Source organism: Rhamphochromis sp. 'chilingali' (genome assembly GCF_963969265.1).
Source record: "Rhamphochromis sp. 'chilingali' genome assembly, chromosome: 4".
NCBI lineage: Eukaryota > Metazoa > Chordata > Actinopteri > Cichliformes > Cichlidae > Rhamphochromis > Rhamphochromis sp. 'chilingali'.
Genome location: NC_137948.1, coordinates 42,984,740 through 43,008,520, shown reverse-complemented (window position 1 = coordinate 43,008,520; position 23,781 = coordinate 42,984,740). Strand labels below are relative to the sequence as shown.

Sequence of the window (23,781 nt, the reverse complement as noted above, 5' to 3'; positions counted from 1 at the left end):
CAGTAATTTGCACCAGAGGTACACTTCAACTGTGAGAGACAGAATGTGAAAAAAAAATCCATGAATTCACATGGTAGGATTTGTAAAGAATTTATTCGTAAATTAGGGTGGAAAATAAGTATTTGGTCACCTCAAACAAGGAAAATCTCTGGCTCTCACAGACCTGTAACGTCTTCTGTAAGAAGCTTTTCTGTCCCCCACTCGTTACCTGTATGAATGGCACCTGTTTGAACTCATCATCTGTATAAAAGACACCTGTCCACAGCCTCAAACAGTCAGACTCCAAACTCCGCCATGGCCAAGACCAAAGAGCTTTCGAAGGACACCAGGAAAAGTATTGTAGACCTGCACCAGACTGGGAAGAGTGAATCAACAATAGGCAAGCAGCTTGGTGTGAAAAAATCAACTGTGGGAGCAATCATCAGAAAATGGAAGACATACAAGACCACTGATAATCTCCCACGATCTGGGGCTCCACGCAAGATCTCATCCCGTGGGGTCAAAATGATCATGAGAACGGTGAGCAAAGATCCCAGAACCACACGGGGGGACCTGGTGAATGACCTGCAGAGAGCTGGGACCAAAGTAACAAAGGTCACCATCAGTAACACACTACAACGGCAGGGAATCAAATGCCGCAGTGCCAGACGTGTTCCGCTGCTGAAGCCAGTGCATGTCCAGGCCCGTCTGAAGTTTGCCAGAGAGCACATGGATGATACAGCAGAGGATTGGGAGAATGTCATGTGGTCAGATGAAACCAAAGTAGAACTTTTTGGTATAAACTCAACTCGTCGTGTTTGGAGGAAGAAGAATACTGAGTTGCATCCCAAGAACACCATACCTACTATGAAGCATGGGGGTGGAAACATCATGCTATGGGGCTGTTTTTCTGCCAAGGGGACAGGACGACTGATCCGTGTTAAGGACAGAATGAATGGGGCCATGTATCGTGAGATTTTGAGCCAAAACCTCCTTCCATCAGTGAGAACTTTGAAGATGAAACGAGGCTGGGTCTTCCAACATGACAATGATCCAAAACACACCGCCCGGGCAACAAAGGAGTGGCTCCGTAAGAAGCATTTGAAAGTCCTGGAGTGGCCTAGCCAGTCTCCAGACCTCAACCCCATAGAAAATCTGTGGCGGGAGTTGAAAGTCCGTGTTGCTCGGCGACAGCCCCAAAACATCACTGCTCTCGAGAAGATCTGCATGGAGGAATGGGCCAAAATACCAGCTACTGTGTGTGCAAACCTGGTAAAGACCTATAGTAAACGTTTGACCTCTGTTATTGCCAACAAAGGTTATGTTACAAAGTATTGAGTTGTATTTTTGTTATTGACCAAATACTTATTTTCCACCCTGATTTACGAATAAATTCTTTACAAATCCTACCATGTGGATTCATGGATTTTTTTTTTCACATTCTGTCTCTCACAGTTGAAGTGTACCTCTGGTGCAAATTACTGACCTCTGTCATCATTTTAAGTGGGGGAACTTGCACAATCGGTGGCTGACTAAATACTTTTTTGCCCCACTGTACGTCCTCTTCCTTTTTACCTTTGTCTACCTCAAGAAGGGACGAGGTTTGTCTGAAGAGCAATCACTCTGGAGCTTATAGCAATCCACTGCCTATTTCAAGCAGGTAAAGCATCATGTTAGGCTCTTCCTCTAATGCAGAACTGAAAAGGTTGAACTGTCCAGAAAGCCAGTAATATAAAGGCAGCAAACTTTTCTGCAATTTAGACCAGTATTTATTTTTATGCCCCCCCAAAAGGAAGTATCTTGGACTTGATCACTGATTTTAAATACATTCATAAAAGAGATTATGCTAATATAGTCCATTATAATTAGCAGCAGGATAAAAATAAGCAGAACAATAATATAAAATAAAAATATCTGAATGTATTTGATTTGGAAAACATGGTTACAGATTATTCACGATCTTTCTTTTTGAAGGGCATGCTCTTCAGCACTATGGCTATGAACCTAATAAGGAAATAATGATGCAAGTTTCCTTGTGACTATGTTTCTAAATTTGCATGTGAATTTTTTTAATACACACAGTATCTGTTGGCTACAATGTATCCAGTTTTTAGAAAGGTAGTGCGTTCCAGAATATAACCTCAGAATATGTCTTCTTAAAGACGGATGGAAAAAAACGAGTGGATGTGAAATTAAAGCTGCAGTGAGGGTGACACTGTGGAAACTGAAAACAAACAAAAAACAGCAAGACACATAATATTTTAACTTTATTGATGTCCACATAGAAACTGCTTAAGCTACACTCTTATTTGTTCCTGGAGGTATGCTTCTTCTTCTTCTTTCTTATTTTCTAATAAATTCTACTGGGTTTTTTTCTCAGCCATTTAGCTGTCTGTCTAACTTTAACTCCTCTTTCAATTCAGGCCACTGTTTTTATGCATTCTCACGTGTTATCTCATCTTAGCGATAACACCAACAGTGGCAAATGAAACAGCTGTTGAGGACCTAGACAGCAGAAGAACATGTGGGTGAAAGCTTTGTGACTATTCTACTTCCTGGCATCTACAGCATGTTAGCAACTGCACAATAGCTATATAGCAAGGTTAATTTTTAGCACATACAAATTGTTAAGTAGCATACAGTCTATTCATGCCTGCACAGCTGTGAGAGGGCACACACAAGCACAAATCAAGCACAAATTACAGATTGCAGGAATAATCAGAATTCTCCTAGCAACAAGACCGTGTGCCACTGTGCTTGACTCAAATCCCATGATGGCAGCTGCCTGTTTCTTTATTTATTTAAAACCACAGACTAAGTAAAGACCAAGAGTTAACTTGAGGCTTATTTTTCACTCCTTTGCACTCTGCAGCAACTTTGACAAATCTTTACTGTTAGACTTTCAGGAGTCCAGTCCTGAAAGAAGATTTTCAGGAGTGCAATGCATCCTCAGAGTACAAGTAAACTGGCCCTGGGCTATAAGATCAATGTTGAATCCTTTCAGATGATGTGAAATCTTAGTGTAAGCAAAGGCAAGAACCTTGGACTCCTATCAGCCGTGGGCTAAGAATAGGGCCAAAGAGTTTAAAACAACATTACACCAGTGTAAACATCAGCTATGAAACAGCTACACAGGGAGTGGAGAATTTTTCAGTACACTGTCTTGGAACAAATCAATACTGAAAATGGACAAAATAAAGTGAGCACAACACCATATGCTTTAAAGTATGTATTTAGTAATTATTTGATTTTAAATGCTGTGTGAGAATAAAGAAAGATGTAAATTAAAAATTATTATGTATAGCATATTTGTCTGACCAAACTAGCAGCAACACAGGTAAAGCTGAGGACAAGTTATCGCTGTAAGAATGGTTCAGTGTTATGTCACACAGTAGTGTGACAAAAAGATGGATGAAAATTAGGTGCCAAAAACAAGTGGTGGCTTGAAAAAGATAGACACTCCTCACTCAACCTCTGTGCCGCTGTGAATACAGCAAGGGACTAAAAAAGTGTCTCTGCTGTGACCTGGGAGAAACTGACAGCACGCCTGTGTGTCAGGAGAACAAAACAGAGTAACGGAGGGACTTTTTGTGTGACAGAGTGACAGCGACAGGGAAGTAGCAACATCCCCAGCGATTGTGGTTTCTTGTCTGGGTACATATTCAGTCCTGACAGACGCTGAGGGCTGAAAAAGGATTTACTGGACTGTAGATTTACAGACAGTATGTTGCACATTATATTTTTGAAATGTGTCTGTGCTTTTGAGCCTACTATTGTACAGAGCTTGCAAATCATAGCAATATAATCAATAATAATTGTTGCATTGGTTCATGAAGCTAAGAAATGAAATTAACACAGCAACCTCTTCAATCTGATTTTTTTTTTTTTTTTTTAGAAATCTCCTATTTAAACATTTTGACTTTATGCCGCCCATCAGTTTACTTCTTGTTGGATTGAAATACTAAATTCATGCTACATCATAAATCTCCGTAGTTTATGACACTGTTGAGTCTATCTATGAAGCATAACTCATAAGGATACACTATATTTTTTTCTTAGAAGGGACGTGCTTACAAGTATCACTGTGTTTATGGAAAATAACTAAAAAGATGAAATCAATCATTATAATTATCATTACAATAAAGTAACATTCACTGCCCTCACTGGTCAAACTTTAAAAAGAAACAAATCAAACAAGGTTCCATACGAGAAAGAATGACAAATGGAAAATTCTGTATATGTTATTGCATTTAGCCTCTCATCATTCTTCTAAAGGCTAGCATTAAATCAAGATATGTGTGAATGTTCACTTTGCTTCAGGGCTTTTTTTACGCTACCTATTTTCAAAATCTTGTGTTGCCTCAACAAGGTGCTGGAAAGATTCCTCCATTTTTTGGTCCATTTTGACAACATAGCATTACAAATGAACAAATGAACCATACTTCTTTGATGCAAATCTCCTGACCCACTATATCCCAAAGGTGCTCTATTGGACTGAGATCTGGTCACTGGAGGCCATTTGAGTACACTGAACTCACTACTAAAGAAAGCACTTTGAAATGATTTGAGTTTTGCGGCATGGCACATCAGAAGATGAGTACACTGTGGTCATAAAGGGACGGACATGGTCAGCAATAATACTTAGGCAGGATGTGGGATTTAAATGATGCTCAATTGGAACTAAAGGGCCCAAAGTGTGCCAAGAAAATATCCCCTGCACCACTGCATCCCTAACAGCAGACTGAATTGTTGATACAGGCAGGATGAAGGCATGATTTCATGTTGTCAGATTTTTCAGTTCAATTTAATTCAGTTTTATTTATACAGCGCCAAATCACAACAACAGTTGCCTCAAGGTGCTTTATATTGTAAGGTAGACCCTACAATAATACATACAGAGAAAAACCCAACAATCATATGACCCCTATGAGCAGCACTTTGGTGACAGTGGAAAGGAAAAACTCCCTTTTAACAGGAAGAAACCTCCGGCAGCACCAGGCTCAGGGAGGGGCGGCCACAAGCGGTTGGGGAGAGAGAAGGAAGACAGGACAAAAGACATGGAAGAGAGCCAGAGATTAATTAATTACAAGTATGATTCAATGCAGAGAGGTCTATTAAAACATGGTGACTGAAGACGAAACGCCCAGTGCATCATGGGAATCCCCAGCAGCCTACACCTATTGCAGCATAACTAAGGGAGGATTCAGGGTCAGTTTGAAGCCTCTTCTTTTCTTTTCTTTTTGGAACTGAAGTCTTTATTTGTTTTCAAAATTTAGCAAAACAAAAAAGACAGCTTCCAATCCCATGGTTAATTCATATTTGCATTTTGGGTCCATTGTCAATAGTTACCAAATATCAACACACACACACAAAAAAAGAGACAGTAAAATCAAATTCTTAGGTTATTCTGTTATTAAGTGCCTAAACAAACATACAACACAGCAAAAATAACATTAAACAAAAGATAATTGCACTGCCAAAATAAAATCCATCAATCTCAGCCAAAAACACATGATTTGTCAAAACCCTTCATATCATCATTAATTTTTCATATGACACCATTTTCAGTGTATTTTCTTCCCAGCTATTATTTTCTGGAGGAGAGTGTTCCTTCCACACACTGAGAATCACTCAAGCCGCTGCAATCACCCCCACCTTTATAACCACAAAATCATATTTTGAAACCCCAGGTAACAGGTAAGACCGATCCCCTAATAAGCACAGTCTTGGTGGCAAGGGTATTATCAAACCAATCCACCTTCCTATTCTGTCCAATACTTTTTGCCAAAAGGGATAAACTTTCCCACATTCCGAAATAACATGCATAAATGTCCCTGAATCTGAGCTACATTTCCAGCACATTTTGTTGGAAATTATTCCCATTCTGTAAAGTTTACAAAAAGTGAAGTACCATCTGTGTATTAACTTGTACTGAGGAAATTTACCCCTGGCTTCTCTTTTATACTCATTGGAGAATGACAAAATTCTGCACCAATCTTCTTTACAAATTACACAACTCAAATCTCTCTGCCATATATTCCTCAAGTTTTCTAAGCCTAATCTTGAAAGTAGAGATAGTGTCTGTCTCCTGAATCCAAACTGGAAGCTGGTTCCACAGAAGAGGGGCCTGAAAACTGAAGGCTCTCCCTCCCATTCTACTTTTAAATACTCTAGGAACAACAAGTAGGCCTGCAGAGCGAGAGCGAAGTGCTCTAATAGGGTGATATGGTACTACAAGGTCATTAAGATAAGATGGGGCCTGATTATTTAAGACCTTGTATGTGAGGAGCAGGATTTTGAATTCTGGATTTAACAGGAAGCCAATGAAGGGAAGCCAAAACAGGAGAAATCTGCTCTCTCTTTCTAGTCCCTGTCAGGACTCTTGCTGCAGCATTTTGGATTAGCTGAAGGCTTTTCAGGGAGTTTTTTGGACATCCTGATAATAATGAATTGCAGTCGTCCAGCCTGGAAGTAATAAATGCATGAATTAGTTTTTCAGCGTCACTCTGAGACAGGATATTTCTAACTTTAGAGATGTTGCACAAATGGAAGAAAGCAGTCTTACATATTTGTTTAATGTGTGCATTGAAGGACATGTCCTGGTCAAAAATGACTCCAAGGTTCCTCACAGCGTTACTGGAGGCCAAGGTAATGCCATCCAGAGGAAGAATCGGCTTAGATACCATATTTCTAAGATTTTCTGCAGTTTAACTCATTGGTGTGTGTTATCTGGCTTCATGGACAGATAGAGCTGGGTGTCATCTGCATAGCAGTGAAAATGTATGCTATGTTTTCTAATGATGCTGCCTAAGGCAGGGGTGTCCAAATTCTGCCCCGCAAGTAATTTTATAAATAGAATAGAATATGGTCGCACTTCAACTTTTTCTTGAGTGTATTGCACTTCTTAGTTTTAACACCAGGGGGAGCGGCTGTTGATCAAGGCAGTTGCTCCACCAAAAAGGACTATCACAGAAGAAATTTACCCCAAGTTACTAAACATGGCAGAGCCAAAGAAGCGAAAGGTAGAAAGTGAGTGCAGAAAATTTCAGACACGGTGGGAGAGTGAATATTTCTTCAAAGAATTCAAGGGGAAGTGTGTCTGTTTCATCTGCACTGAAACTGTGGCAGTTATGAAAGAGTATAATGTACGACGTCATTATGAAACCAAACATCTGGCCTATGCATCCGACACTGGTAGCTCTCCTGTAGTGATGTGTCGGTCGCGAACGAAATTGCTCTTAGAGCCGGATCTTTGACGCGACCGACGCGAGCCCGTGGGTTTTTTTTTTCCTTCTCTCACCCTCTCTCTCTCTCGCACTTTTTTTCCACTTCACTCCGCACACGAGCCTTGTGCTTTACGCTGGGCAGAGGGGGAGGGGCGGTAGTTACACTCGCAGTAGCACAAGAACAGAGTGGGAGGGAGAGAGAAACAGATCCAGGGACAACAACGTCACATTAGAAAGGTATAGTAATCATCCACAACTGTTTTCAGTAGCAGATGATAAAGGATTCAGAAAGTTTATTCATGCAGGCCCATATGACAGAGAATGCACATCTTCTTTTTGTTTTCATATTTTAATTTATATTTAATTGTGTTGTGGTTTGCAGTGTTTTGTGTTGTTTCACTTTAAACTTGTTTAAAAGGAAAAAGCAGAAAATTTAAATAGTTAAAAGTTGAAATGTGAATAGTTGGTTTTTGTATTATATGATTTATTTATTACATTTTATGTGGAGTGAATAAATAAAAGTATATTTACGGTGGCCCCTAGAGACGAAACACGTACAAACTCCAAAACACGTACAAAAGACAACCGAAATTGTCTTTTGTACGTGCAGTGTTGAGCGCAGTGTTGAGCTTTTGTTACCTAGTGGCTACACAAGCCAGCAAGTACCAACGACCAGATCTGGTGTGTGGTAGTAACAGGTAAATGAACTTTTTTTTTTAATTATTTGAATATATATGAGTGCTTGTGTATAAATACACAAACAATACACATATGCTTTCAATTGTGTAATTTAAGTGATCAAGGTAGCTCTGTTTTGGAAGTTCAGTTAACGCTCGGGATGTGTTTTGGAGTTTGTACGTGATTTGTCTCTAGGGGCCACCGCATATATTTATATATAAACATATATAAATAAAACCACTTTTTTTTTTACATTAGTAATTCCTTTTGTGCATAATTTTATATTATTGTTAATAATAAATTAATTAAAGCAACAAAACAACCCAAAGAGCCGGTTCTCTAAAAAGAGCCGGAAATCCCATCACTACTCTCCTACAGGGTCAGCAACAGTATTTTTTTTTTGTGCTTTTTGGTACGAGTGGCGTCGGATCAGCACCGCAGCTGGATGGCCCGATTTACATACCCAGCGCAGCTGATACTCACCAGAATAATTTACTAAAATTATGCACTCCTGTTATTAAGTCCAGTTCAGTCTGTTAATGTTGATAATCGTTTCAAACTGACGTTAATAGATGTTTTGCTAAGCCTAATAACTTAAATAACAACCTTGAAATGTACCCGTTCCCCTTTAATGTTTTTTTCTCTGCGCTGTAAATCTTCTGTCTAAGAAGAAATCTGAGGCTGCTGTTGTGAGAATGAGCTACCAAAGCTTTTTCTGAATAAATCAGTAAAGATCCATTTATGGAAAGCTGTGATGAAGGCAGTTTTGTCTTTAATTATATTCAACAATATAACACATTTGACCACTTTTAAGTGATTTTTCTAAATTTAATACACTAAAGTTAAGGTTATATACCTAATTTCTAGTAAGTGGCCCAGCCCCTCCCATATTTTTATGAATGTGGCCCTCAGTGAAAAAAGTTGGGACACCCCCGGCCTAAGGGAAGCATGTATAATGTAAACAGAATTGGTCCTAGCACTGAACCCTGTGGAACTCCATAATTAACCTCAGTGTGTGAAGAGGACTCTCCATTTACATGCACAAACTGGAGTCTATTAGATAGATATGATACAAACCACTGCAGTGCAGTACCTGTAATACCTACAGCATGTTCTAATCGCTCTAATAGGATATTATGGTCGACAGTATCGAACGCTGCACTGAGGTCTAGCAGGACAAGCACAGAGATGAGTCCACTGTCAGAGGCCATAAGAAGATCATTTGTAACCTTCACTAAAGCTGTTTCTGTGCTGTGATGAGCTCTGAAACGTGACTGAAACTCTTCAAATAAACCATTCCTCTGCAGATGATCTGTTAGCTGTTTGACAACTACTCTTTCAAGGATTTTTGATATGAAAGGAAGGTTGGAGATTGGCCTATAATTAGCTAAGACTGCTGGGTCTAGAGATGCTTTTTGAGTAAAGGTTTAACTACAGCCAGCTTGAAGGCCTGTGGTACATAGGTGATCATTAGAGATAGGTTGATCATATTTAAGATCGAAGAATTAATTAATGGCAGGACTTCTTTGAGCAGTTTTGTAGGAATGGGGTCTAAAAGACAGGTTGATGGTTTGGAGGAAGTAATTATTGAAGTTAACTCAGAAAGATCAATTAGAGAAAAAGAGTCTAACTTAACATCAATGGTACTAAGAGTAGCTGTAGATCAGGGGTGCTCAATACGTCGATCGCGATCGACCAGTCGATCGCAAAGGTAGTATTGGTAGATCGCATGGCATTAAAAAAATAGATGCCAGCCTATCATCCATCCCGTCACTTGATTGATACAGGGAAGCCAGTCAGATGACATCGGATTTTTTTCTGACGCTTAGGTCGCTGCGCATGTGCAAACAGCGGCGCGAAGTGTAGTAAAACTGACAAGCTAGTCAGCGAGTTAACTCCAATTTTTAGCTCTCGGTTTTTTCTAAACCTAAGAAAGGGTTAAAAATGAGTGAGGGAGCTGGACCAAGTAAGAAGACAAAAACGTATCACTTTCATACGGAATGGGAGGAAGACTTTTTTTTCACGATGTCATTTTCGAAGTGCGTTTGCCTCATCTGCCAGGCTGCCATCGCAATGCCAAAGAAGGGAAATGTGGAGCGGCATTTTCGAACTGTTCACGGAAAATACGACACTACATTCCCGCCGAAAAGCGAGCTAAGAAAGAAAAAGGTGAAGGAACTAAAATCCCAGTTGTCCGGACAGCAGTCATTTTTCACACAACAAACTTCAAAAGCGAAAGCCGCCACCGAAGCATCGTTCCGGGTGAGTCACATCATCGTTAAAAACAAGAAGTCTTTTCAAGATGGAGAGATGGTAAAAGAGGCATTCGTTGAAGCAGCTGACTCATTGTTCCGAGACTTTAAAAATAAGGCAGAAATAACATCTTCGATCAAAGCTCTCCAGCTGTCAAGAAGTACAGTTACACGGCGCTGTGAAGCCATGGCGGAGGATTTAACCCAGCAACTTTGGAAGGACATCGGAGATTGCCAGTGTTTCTCACTGCAGTTGGACGAATCTACGGACGTGAGTGACACAGCCCAGGTGTGCATTTTCATTCGTATGGTGTTTACTGATATCACTGCAAAAGAAGAGCTATTAACAGTCCTGCCCATGAAAGAACAGACGCGAGGAGAGGACATATTTCAGTCGTTCAAAAACTTTATCGAGAAAACCCAGCTCCCAGTGTACAAATTGGTGTCTATTACCACAGATGGAGCACCCGCAATGGTTGGCCGCTTGAATGGATTTATTGCCAAGTGCAGGCAGGACGATGCTTTCCCGGACTTCCTAAATTACCATTGCATAATCCACCAACAAGCGTTATGCGCTAAAATGCTCAACATGAAGGAGATCATGAATGTTGCAACGAAGATCGCCTGTTCTATTCGCGCCAGATCTCTTCAAAGACGGTTATTTCGTGCACATCTGGAGAAGGCTGACTGCGACCACTCTGAGTTGTTGCTACACACTGACGTGAGGTGGCTTAGTCGAGGGAAATTCCTGCAAAGATTTCGAGAGCTCTGTCCGGAGATTAAGGAGTTTTTCCGTGTAGCTGGACAAGCAGAATACATGCAACTTAATGACGGTCAGTGGCTGTTAGACTTGGCATTTTTAACCGATCTGACAAACATGTTGAATGACCTTAATCTACAGCTGCAAGGAAAAGACAAAACAGTGATCAACATGATCAGCTCAGTTAATGCTTTCAAACGAAAGATGCAACATCTCTCTTTAAAGCTGCAGCGCCATGATTTGATAAACTTTCAAAACCTGGCGTCAGAGCTGGAGATGCAGGGGATGGCCTGTTTGCAACTTGACAGTGCACGCTACACAGAGCAGATTGACAATTGTCTGTCAGAGTTTGACAAACGCTTTCAAGACTTTTCTTTGCTCGAGCCAGTCGCTACCTTCATGTGCTATCCTTTTCGGGAAGATGCTGATGTCGATTCACTCGCATCAAAAATTGCAAAACTATTTCACTTGAACTCTTCTGGAGTGGAAGATGAGATTTTGACACTACAAGCCGACATTGAGCTGAAGTCCAGAGATCATGGACAGTTCTGGAACTTACTCACAGAAGTAAAGTACCCCAACATGAGGAAATGTGCTGCCTCTTTGACTGCATTATTCGGCTCCACTTATTTATGTGAGTCATCATTTTCCCACATGAACATCATTAAGTCCAAGTACCGTTCCACCATGACTGATGAACATTTGGAAGTGTGTTTGAGGCTGGCCGTCAGCAGCTACTGTCCGGACTATGCATCCCTGGCTGATTCAATTCAGTGCAAGTCATCAGAGTAAACTCAGGTAATGACAAAAAATTTACATTGTTAATTGTGTTGTGAAATATTGGATATTGCGGTTATGCATGTATATACATTGTAGATATAAAGAATCCTCAATATATTTATAAATAAGTATATGTTTTGGATTTTTGTAGTGGGTAGATCATGTTGACTTGGTCATTTTATAAGTAGCTCACATGCGGAAAAAGTGTGAGCACCCCTGCTGTAGATAATATTACATCTGTGGGATGATTATGGGTAATTTTTTTCTCTAATGGTTAGACTGAAAGGTCTATTGCTTTATTACATATTCAAGTTGTGTAGTATGTTTTTAAATAGTAACTAAGTAATAAGTAACTAATTACAAGAGAGGGTTTTCAGGAAACACTGTTAAATGTTCAGTTTCTATGCCATATGTTAAAACAAGATCTAGAGTGTGATTAAAGTGGTGGGTGGGTTCTTTTACAGTTTGAGAGAAGCCAATTGAGTCGAATAACAGATTAAATGCCATGTTGAGGCTGTCACTTTTAGCATCTACATGGATGTTAAAATCACCCACAATAATTATTTTATCTGAGCTCAGAACTAAATCAGATAAAAAGTCTGAGAAATCAGACAGAAACTCAGTTTAAGGCCCAGGTGGACGATAGATGATAACAAGTTGGTTTTTGAGTTTGTACTAACAGAGACTTGGAAGAGAGAGACATAATATTTAATAATCCACGTTTCACTGTTTTACTCTGTGGTTCAGGTGTGGATACTTCATTTTTCCCAACAGTATTCCAACAGTAACAGTGTTTTTCCAACACTTTATTGTCTGATTTTAGTGAGCCTGTGTAAATTACAGCCTCAGATTCCTGTTCTTAGCCAATGTGAGTGGCACCCAGTGTGGTCTTCTGCTGCTAGACCTTCTTCTCTCAAGGTTTGATGAGCTTTGTGTTCAGAGATGCTCTTCTGTATACCTTGATTGTTATATCTGGTTATTTCAGTAACTTTTCCCTTCCTATTATCTTAAAGCAGTTTATCCAATCCCGCCTGGCATCAGAGAACTGTCACTCGCTGGATTTTTCTGGATATTTTCTGCAACCCTACAGTTAGCCATGTGGGAAAAATTCCAGCAGATAAGCGATTTCTAAAACACTCAGACTCCATGACATGTTCAGAGTCAATAAGTGATGCCATAAGGTTTTGCCCAAGTATCACTTTCTGCAGAGTTCAGGTTGAGACTATTGAACAAATATTTGAAATCTAGATGTTGTCTTCCAAACTGCAAGAGAAATAATCTTAAATGGCAACTACACTTTTAAACAGTGATATATTTAAGAAAGAAAGGAAACGCACACGTAATAGGAACAAGACCTACTCTCTGCTTCTCTTTGGCTTGCAATCCTTTCATCTTTGCAGCCATTGTAAAATACATCCATACCTCTAAATAAAGAGGTTAACATGACTGGGTCTGGCATCTAAATGTGATTACACAAGTGATTTTTTAGCCCATCCAACCACTAATGTGACAGGCCGCCCTTTTCTGCTAGAGTTACATACACCCTCTGTGCCCACACACAGACACATGCACCACATTCATTGACAGACACACACACACACACACACACACACACACACACACACACACACACACACACACACATGCACAGACAAACTCCCCAGACACTCATAAAATCAGATGGACAGAGATGAGAGAGGAGGGATGGATAAAAGGTGGTGGTGGAAGGAGGACTGGCAAGGCAGGAAAGGGTCAGGAACAACTGGGAAGGGAGGAATTTGATTGTTATTGTTTCCTCTGGGTCTGTGAAAATGTGTGTGTGTGTGTGTGTGTGTGTGTGTGTGTGTGTGTGTGTGTGTGTGTGTGTGTGTGTGTGTGTGTGAGAGAGAGAGAGAGAGAGAGAGAGAGAGAGAACGAGAGTGAGTGAGTGAGCTGTGTCAAATGCAATGAGAGAAAAGACAATAACAAAGGGAGAGATACAACATTTTGTCACTATTTCACATTGCTCTACATCACAGTTAAATGATTTCTCCTCCAGCCTTATAGAGAGCAGACATGATTATCAGTGTTTCTTTTCATTTTAAGGTGTATAATAATCCAATATAATATAATTCCTTTTTAAAAATATTGTTTCAGTGTAACATTTTCCATTAAAGTTGTCATGGTAATAGGAAAACTGAAAGCACTGACCAAATTGATATCTACCAAAATGCATATAAGCAGATGGGTCTCCAAGAAAGAATGGATCTAGGCTAATAAACCTTTTTGTGGAAAAAGCAAATCTTGCCTCAGTTTTTGTTCTTAACTCAGCTTCTGGTTTGTTCCTTCCAGGACATATCGAAAAGCAGGAGTTTTTATACACAGAAATGGATTGCTTCCATCAGTTTGCCATTTCTACCTTACCTAAAAAAGAAATTACAGAATGAAAGATGAGGAGAAAGTCATTTTAAAAACTTTGGAATGTAAGGGAAACCATAACCTACAGTTTTTACTGCGCTGGGCATTTTTTATTTTGTGCATCATGACATAGATTTTATTGTGCTCAGTTTGTTCATCAGTAAATAGTAATGAAGAGCAGATTATGATGCCAAAAGAGACACAAAGACCACAAAGATGATACAGAAAGTGGTGAAATCTGCTGTGAGAGGAACGACAGAGTAAGAGGCAGACTGAGAGAGCGCAAACTCAATCTTTATCTCTTTCAGTTTGCTGCTGTCTAGGTCTCCTAGACAAATGTGACACTCGGGACTCCCCCTCTTTCCACTCTCCCTTGATGGATAGCGCACACAGGGTGGGGGTGGGGGTGGGGTTTGAGGGCTAACGATTACGGGAATTGTCATTTGCCGATCATTCATCTGCATTTGTAAACCATCAGTGTCAAGAGAACACACACACACACACACCCTCTCCCCCTCGTAGAAACATCTGTGTGTATAGGTGCGCATATGTGTGTCTGGCATTTTCTGTCATCTAATCTCCAAAACTCACATTAAAAACATTAGTGACAGATCGTGTATCACTGGTCTGTGTATTTGTGTGTGCGGACACTCTTCCACTCCCTGTTGATGCTGATGCTTCATGGAAATAAATGTTGTTGCTTTGTTTTTTATCCTTTCTGCTACAATATTAACACAGAAAGAAGGAATATACCTGTATGTGTGAACAAAGAGGATTGCATAATGCTGAGCTAATCATTCTGGTTACTGAAGAAAAAGTGTTATACAGCACTATAGATACTCACCACTGTTTCAAATCTAAGCATTTTATTATTATCTATTTATTATATAAATTTCTTAATAAGAAATTACAAAAATAAAAAGTCAGAAGTTGATGCTTGACATTAAGTAGATCACTTAAGGTTGTAAATGATCTGCTACTTATGCCCAAGCTCTATTTTGAGTTTAGGTCCATGGTTTTATTTTATTCAGTGTACTTCAAATTTATTACATAGTTTTTGAGTTGTAACAGTTTGTCTGCTTAAACCATTCAGTAAAGAGACTGTTTGTTTAAAGAAACCTAGTTCACACAACTTGAAAAATGAAAGTTTTTGCAGCATGCTTAGTGTCCATTTTAAGGTCAGTTTGTAAGTATTTATGTTAAATGTCACCCACCTGCAAAAGCTTACAACCCTGATATTTCTGAAAATGAACCAGACACACTAATCTGTTACTTTATATGACCTGTACTCTCTCTGTCTCCGACTCTGCTCTCTCATGTTAGGTCTTATTAAACTGAAGTAATATTTCTAGTGCAGCCATGATAAGGCATTTATATTTATATTTCATTATATTTTATTTAAGGAATGATTCATTCCTTAAATAATTATTATTGTTATTAATTTAAAACTGACCACCTAATTACTTACCATCTGAATAATGAAGCATTTGCTGAAGTCCATTTAGTGCTTACAATTGATCCAAAACCTTAAAATGTAAATAAATTGTATAACGTTTGATGTGATCATTTTCTCATTCGAGAAGCATTTTTAGAACAAAGAGACTTTATGTAAAGGCACAGTCATGTTTACACATGCATTCTCTCTCTCTCTCTCTCTCTCTCTCTCTCACACACACACACACACACACACACACACACACACACACACACACACACACACACAAACTTTGTAAAAAGGGCAAATGACTAAGCAAGATCCATCTGTCCAACATGACTGGTAAACACAAGGCAATATGGCCTTTCAGCACTTGTGGAACTGATGAAGAGAGAGAGTTAAAGACAAGCTTGTCTATAATGTTACATTTTCTTTTGAACACAATAAACATCACTTTTTAAAATTTGCTTAAGCAGTTCTTAAAACTAAAAATACTATTAAACTGAACATAGTTTATGCCAGTTCTGTAAGGTTGAGATGCTGTTATGTGGTAAGCAACAATGAGAGCTGGAAGAATGAAAAGGAAACTCGTTTGTTTTATATAGATTTTTAAACAAATTTACCATTTTACATACAGTAATGAAAATGTGCCGCAGTTTGGCCATCAGTGGCCTGGGGTATACAGCATAAAGACAAGCTAATTAAAAGTCAAACCTAATAAAAACACTTTTTGTCATTTTTGCCCTTGACAGGATGATTCACTTTAAGCGTTGGAGCAGAAAAAGAGTTGATGTTAAAGAAGAAATAACATTTTAATTTAATGCTGTAAATACATTCCTAAAAAAATAAACATTACAGCTAAAGTATCAAAATGCCGGTGTTATCATTGATAGATATGATAGCGGTACCTTTTAAATGCATTTTTTAAAAATTGAAAAATTACCAAAAAGTCCTGGGAATAGGAGTGGATTGTCTATATAGAGTTAATTTAATCATAACTGTAGTTATTTTCAACAATAAATGTTAAATCCTTCTGAAATTTCAGACTTTTATCAATAAAAATACAACCACTGTCAGGAGGTAAGCAGCAGTTTACGTGCCAGTCTGAAAGGATGTCAGCTGACGCTGTGTAGAGGCGATGGCAGTTTTCAACATTTTGAAGCAGACTTTTATCAAATAGCCAGCTACAAGGGAACATTTAATTCCCAATCAGAGCAAAATACTGACATTACTTATATATTTTTTAAGAATGAATTTACAACTGATTTATTGGATTCTATTTTTATTTTCTCCAATATCTTCAGCATTTTTTCTTTCCTCTCTTTTTTTTAAAGAAATAAAGAAGATGTATCTTTTTTAGGCAAGGCAAGGCAAGGCAAGTTTATTTGTATAGCACAATTCAACAACAAGGTGATTCAAAGTGCTTTACAGAGACATTAGAAACAAGAACAAATAAAAAGCATGATTTATCTTCTGTATCAAGAAACATAAACCCCACATTCTCCCTGTGGCTGTTTGACCTTTGTGAGAGAAGTCAAACACAGTGCTGCTGAACTTAAAGTCCAGTCACCTAAACAAGTGCTGTTTGGGGATAACTGCAATGTAAAATGAAATTTCAAAGTTAAAAAAAGTTTGCTTTTTAATTGATGATCAAATAAAAGCTAAAAAGAGGTCACAATCGATTTAAGGCAGTTGTTACACCAAAAGTTGTGTTTCACTAATTTATTTGTTTCCTATGTAGAGCAGTATTTTGAGAGTTTGGACATTCCATTCATCATGGCCGTTGGACACTGGTATTTATTTGATCTGAAAGCAGTAACATTCCTGTTTTATCCAGGCTGGGGTTTTAAGGAAGTTTTCCTTTGCTTTGGAATTTTTTTAACGATGAATGAGACACTGAGCCTGATCACCTCCTTTAGATGTTGCTCTGAGGTTTTACTGTCCCAGAGGATGAGCCCATCCTGTCACCTGTGTGAACGTGCAGCACCAAACAACTCAACTCATTTGTTTAATTCAGGAGGGCTTTAGACTGAACCTGACTAGACACTGTGTCGTCTGTGTGAAACTAGCTGACCACACACCAGATGAAGGTTGAACCCCATGAACAAACTCAAGAACTTCTTCAGGACACATGTTCCTCTGCAGGTGATCCCCTGTCATTCAGCAGCAGCCCCAAAAAAGCTTTTATCACTTTAATGTTTACACTTTCTGTTTCTGCTGTTTCTACTTGTTTTGAAGCTCTATCAATATTCCCATTGATTTGTGATCACCTTTTTCACGTTTGTTTTAAACAATGATATAAAGAACTTGTTCATACTTGATCAAATACTATTTATTATTTATTTAAATATAACAAACATCATCATAAAGTATAAAACTTATCTAATAAAAATTAAACAAGCTATATATGAGCTCGTGAAGCAAGACTGAACATTTATATCCATGATTATAAAAGACACACTAAGGAGGAAAAAAGCTTTATAATTGATTAATTAAGTATTAACTGATATTAATATTATTTTTTGATTGCATGCAGGTATATGAAGTGCTACCAAATGTATTTGCTTCACATGTTGGAATATATTTTGAACATTAAATATTTATTAAATATACAGGATTTGTTATACAAATGTATACTTTTGACAAAGCATTTATATATTGCAATATTTTGACTGCTTTGTTAATTGGTGGTATGTCACTTCATTACATTAAATATGAGTTAAATTGATCATATTTTATATGTAAAATTATATAATAAATATAATTAAAATAACAATACCAAAATACCCAAATAGTAAATATCTGTGATTTTACAACTGCTTAATTATATCTGTATATTACAAATACAATTATATAATGTATTTGATTGTGTTATTGGATTATTTTATCATTTTACGCATACGACTGTCTTTTATTTAATATAAAAGAAAAACATGAAAATATAGAAGCTTGCATGTAAACATAAATAATTTTTTTATATATTTATACACAGCAGGAACATTATGTTGTTCACACTACACTTCCAAACAGTCTTAAGATGTAAGCAGTAACAGAAGTTTGAACATTAAAGAGGTGAAACAGCTTTCTCCAACCATTCAGTTTTCAGATAACATAATTACTCAGTCCAAAAATGTAACTTCCACTCTGTTTGTCTCCAGCTCTTAAATCTGCTTTATCGTGACCTAAGTGTGCATGAGTGATGAGGTCAAGTCAAAAGCGTTTTATACAGATGTTAATATTTAAACACGAGTTTCTTATTCCCACCCAAACCATGAATTAAACACCTTCCTTATGAGTCACACCTTGCTCTCCATCATGTCCAATGCAGATACACAGTCTTTTTTAGGCTCCATCCATCCATCCATCCATCCACCCACCCATCCATCCACCCACCCATCCATCCATCCATCGTATTTTCTTCTCTCTGTCTTTTACATCTCTTTCTGCTTCCCTCACTTCTCCTGTCTCTCCACCCACTCCTTTCTTTTACTTTTCTTTTTTTCTGGTTCAATAATTGATGTGAGACATTCTGTCTCCCTTCAGCCGGCTGGGGAGGTTTAACAGACATGACTCGGCTATAGAGGGCACTTTGTACAAACCCTGATGCATGCGCACACACAAAATCACACTGACACACTCATACACATTTTACTGCAGAGTTCAAGCAAGGGTCAGTTGTGTTGCATTAATGTTGCAGGGGAGAAAGTACTTGATGTAGGAGTGTACTTAGCTTTTATTCAGATCACCATATGCAGACTTCAAATAGGGTAACTACGAACAGGTTTTTGTGTACTTGAATTACTCACTATTTGTAAAGATTTGGCTGTTTGCTCACAAAGAGAACTCTGCTCTTAGTTACAACTTAATCCTTTATGTTTATGGTGAGGGCTTGATTTAAGGTCATGATTAGTGACGGCTGGTCTTCAGCATGTTTTAATCCTGGCATTTTATCCTTACATTGAATTTGGAAATTTCACAAACATCTTCTTTGCCGTTCATGTTCTTGATTGTTGTTCATTTTAAGAGAGTAATTCATGTATTAAATGGGTCAGTGTGACCCTGAAACTTTGTAATTATAAATGTGAAAGGGTGTATTTTAAACCCAACCGTTATATAACAAATAGAGTCTCAGTTTTTAGCAGTGGGACTCCTGGAATTAAAAAATAATAACAGACAGATCAATGAGTTCAATATATTTATATAGACAGCATATTTGTGTGTCTATATATGTATATATAGAGATCGACAGACCACATGACTTTTGCACATTACAATGTGGCAGCAAAATCAATTACCAGCACCGGTAATCATTAATTCTGCGGTTTCAATCCCTACTTGCATTTTATTTGGTCCAAAAACAGTTATGTACAGAACAACGGAGAGCACGGCAGCTCCGTACAAAGACAGACGTTACAAAAAGGCATAAAAAAAAGCAGGAGGGAAAAAATCAAAGGAGTGAAAGGGTCAGACCCATACGAGCATACAGAGTGGAGTAAAGACGCTAGCGTGCTGCCCGACTTTCATCACGCACATATTTATTATTATATGGTCCTAAGTGTGAGTGCATACACTCACAAAATGTTTAGTAACTTCAGATCCCTGCAACAAGCCCAGGTCCAGTTTACTTTGGTGATTTGGACTATTCCATCTCACAGCTGTTGTTTTTTTCCTTTATCTCCTGTACAGGCCAACACAATCTGTTTGTCCTTTCAGGTTGTAGTGTTACACAACATTTTCAGATCTAATAGAAATAAAAGGAGTGTTTCGTAATTCACTCAGTTTATTGTCTTTATTTATAACTGCCATCATTGCTTCATTCTATTATAGAATCTTATAAGAAAGAGGCAAAATTGTAAAAATCCATTTTCCTTTATTAGCTGCTTCAGTGAAAAACAAATAAACAATGCAAAAAAAAATAAAACATTGCAAAACAACATATTGGAAAACAGTTATTCATCACTTGATTGCTTCAATACAACACTTGGGCACATATATGCGGGACGTTTCGTGGCTGTTTCGATATCGCTCTCCCTCTTAACCGATCAAATCTGGCTGGGGTAGCAGCTTTAAACTCAGTATGACCCAGGTTGATAGAGGGGCCCAGTCTGGATCGCATTCCAGCATTTTGTAGGCTGCTTTTCCTACAAAACACAACAAACATTAGCCCGCAAAGCCACAGTGAACAAAGCAGCATAGCGCAACAAACTCAATTCAAATCAATATAAGACTTATTTGTAACCTACATCAACAATATTGTTATGATAAATTACGTAATAACTACAACAGAAGACTTGTGGAAATGCTTGGAGCAGACTCACGTGTGAGCTGTTCTGAGACGTTATATTTGGTCTTTGAATGGCTGCAATCCAGGCCATCCGTCGGCTCTTTGTTACTTCGGAAACACGGCTTGAACAATTTTTCTTCCACTGAATCCGATAAAAACCGATCTCTCGCTCTCTCTCTCTCTCTCTCTCTCTCTCTCTCTCTCTCTGGCATCTATGAGAATGTCTCAAAGTAAGATAAGATCAGATAAAATCTTTCGGTTACTGCAGAAAGTTAAGAGCAGTAAAAATTAATAGAAAAGAAAATACCCCAAATAGAATAGAATAAGATAAGATAGAATAACATACTATACAAAATAGAGTAAAATACTTTGTTATATTTGGAAATTGCACTTGGTATTATTTTTTTTAATATAAAGTATTTAAAATGAGTTCATTTAATAAATGAAACCGTGGTTCTTATAATTTACCTTGTTTGGCAAGTATTTGCTAAAAGAAGAAGTGAAAACTGAGTTTTGCAAAATAATATCAGTTAATATATATTATATAGTGTAAAATAAATGTTTGCATAAATAAGCACAGTTAGTAAAATGAATAATCAGAACAAACGTTGATTCAAACACGAATCCAGAACAAATATCATCAAACATCAGAGTCCAGTCTGACTCAGCCTGCAGGAGGACTATGACTCGGAGGATTTATTTTCCAGGTGTACTGATTTGTTGTGTTCTTGGAATTTGACTTTTTTCTTGTCAAATAAGCCAAATTTCATTGACTATGATTTGATTTTTTTACATCAATAAAAGTGTCAAATATCCAAGGGAGATGAATATGTTTAATAGGAACTGTAAACACTATTTCGACCTGTTGCAGGTTGACCTAGTTAGTTGCATATTTTCCTCCACTTGCTTTTTCAGCATTATCAGCTTACATTGTCATGTTTTCGATTTTCCTTTGTGAAAAAAAAACAAAAACATTAGTTTATGAAATTGGCAAATCATTAGATTCTGTTTTTCTGTACATTTGACACAATGTCCCAACATTCTTGTGAATTAAATATAGGAATATGAAGGTTTGTTGCAACTCTGTCACAGTTAAGCTTTCAAAAGAAGATTCTCTGAATCTTACACTACTGCATCGTCCTTGAGCTTGCTGTTTGTTATATCAGAAAGATGCATGATGCACAAACAAACCTTTGTCCTGTTTTTCTGTATTTATGACAGTTTTACAACTGTACAATAATCTTTCAGATTGATAAAATGCATTTAAGAAGGCGGCGCAGGAGCATCAGAACAAATAAACATCAGTTTCTACCCAGTAGCTGTCGGGGCTTTGAGTTACACGTAATCAGCTCTAGTTCAGCCTGTGCAGTGCTGTGGATGACATCCTGTGCAATAGTGTTTTATGTAGAATAAGGTTTTCTTTATTATACTGAATGACTGTGTTCTGCCTCTTTTTTATATTATTCTTTTGTAATTATATTTAAACTTTGTCTCTTGACACTGCGGGAAGTGCACTTAATTGATTTGTACTTGTTACAGTGACAATAAAGATATTCTTAGTGTGATACTGAATGGCTAACAAAGAGAAAAACATGGAGAAAAGATGGAATGAATTCTGATTGACCCTCTGAAAATTTACAGCATACAGTCTCTGAATAGTTTCTTTTTTCAATATTTTTCCAGTAGGATTAATCTGATAAAGAATTTAGCTTTTAAAAATCAAGCTTTTCAATGTTGTCAGGTATGTTAGCACACTTCTTTTTATGTGCAGCTTCTGCTTTCAGTTGTTGTTGACCAGCTCAGAGGAGAACAGCTTGTGTGTTTTAGGACTTCTAATTGTTTTTGCTCATATTATCATTATTCTCACTTTATTTAAACTGTAACCATCTTCTTTTTTCTGCTGAGAGAAAAGTGTCACAAGCTTTTCACAAAAGATGATTTTTTTCATGTATTAAAGCAGTTATATTGGACACAAATGGGAAAACTGCTGATTCTAAGTCATATATGCTTAAATCTGAGGCTTTTCGCAAAAATGTATAAATTTAAAGTGACTCAGTATCTTTATCTTATTAGATATAGACTTTGCTCAGTAGCTACTGCTTCTCTGGATTTAAACACACTGATATGTTTATCTTTGGAAAAGCTGGCTTGAAATCGAAAATTGTAATTTCTGACTGTGAAATGTGTGACCATCAAACAGCATCTTCATCTCGGTTCTTCTTCTCGTTGTGGGACCAGATTTCAAGTCTGATCATATGTGCATCAATGCATTTGCACGAGCACACTTTAAATCATTTGCAAACAATGCTCAATATATGAAGAATAGTGACGGAATTTAATTTAAAATAACATACATTCCATATCTACATCAAACCAGCATTAACATGAAAAAAAGATGCAGAGAGAAAAAAACACTGATGATTATATTTATTAGCTAATCTATATTTCACTCTTCCCTTCTCTTTGTCTCTTTCTCTGCTTAATTGAAAGGCCATGGCAGGGGACTCAAGCAGCAAATAGCCGGATCAATACAATGCCCGATGTGTAAATTGATCGTGTTTGTGTGTATGGTGAGCATTGTATTTGTGTGCAAGTGTTTGAGTAATGGAAGGAGCATCTCTCTGCATGTGTGAGCATTTGTTAGTCAGACTCCCACTTATTGAGGTGTTCAATCAGTCTAATTTATTCTTGCTCAGAGACTGTTGTGTGGTTGCAGGACAATTCATTTTACTCTGCAGGCTCAAATCAAAGCTATTCCCAGCAATCCCCACTGCAATAATCTTTGCATATAAAATTAAAAGATGCAAAGTTCATTACACTGTGGGACAAAATGAGATATTCATGAGCTATACATGCCTTGATTAGTTTCCATAATTAAATATATGGTGGACATTACAAATTGAACATAGTAATAACTAAGAAAGAAAATCTCACTGTGTATCCAAATCTTTTTAAATTTTCACATTTTGTATCAAAAAAGCAAAAAATCC

The 23,781-nt window shown here is 37.7% G+C and overlaps 2 protein-coding genes across 2 annotated transcripts in view; one reads left to right on the top strand and one right to left on the bottom strand.

Annotated features, from left to right (window-relative positions):
• Positions 1–23,781, bottom strand: part of LOC308395955 (teneurin-3-like) — a gene marked incomplete at its 3' end in the record, with an annotated part of 636,927 nt that overhangs the window by 242,925 nt on the left and 370,221 nt on the right. The gene's annotated exons all lie outside the window — the stretch shown is intronic.
• LOC308395049 (general transcription factor II-I repeat domain-containing protein 2-like) lies at positions 9,909–14,496 on the top strand (the record flags this gene model as incomplete). Its single annotated transcript, XM_080879699.1, has 2 exons — positions 9,909–11,670; positions 14,396–14,496. 2 exons carry the CDS (start codon positions 9,909–9,911, stop codon positions 14,494–14,496), a joined length of 1,863 nt encoding a protein of 620 aa, XP_080735825.1.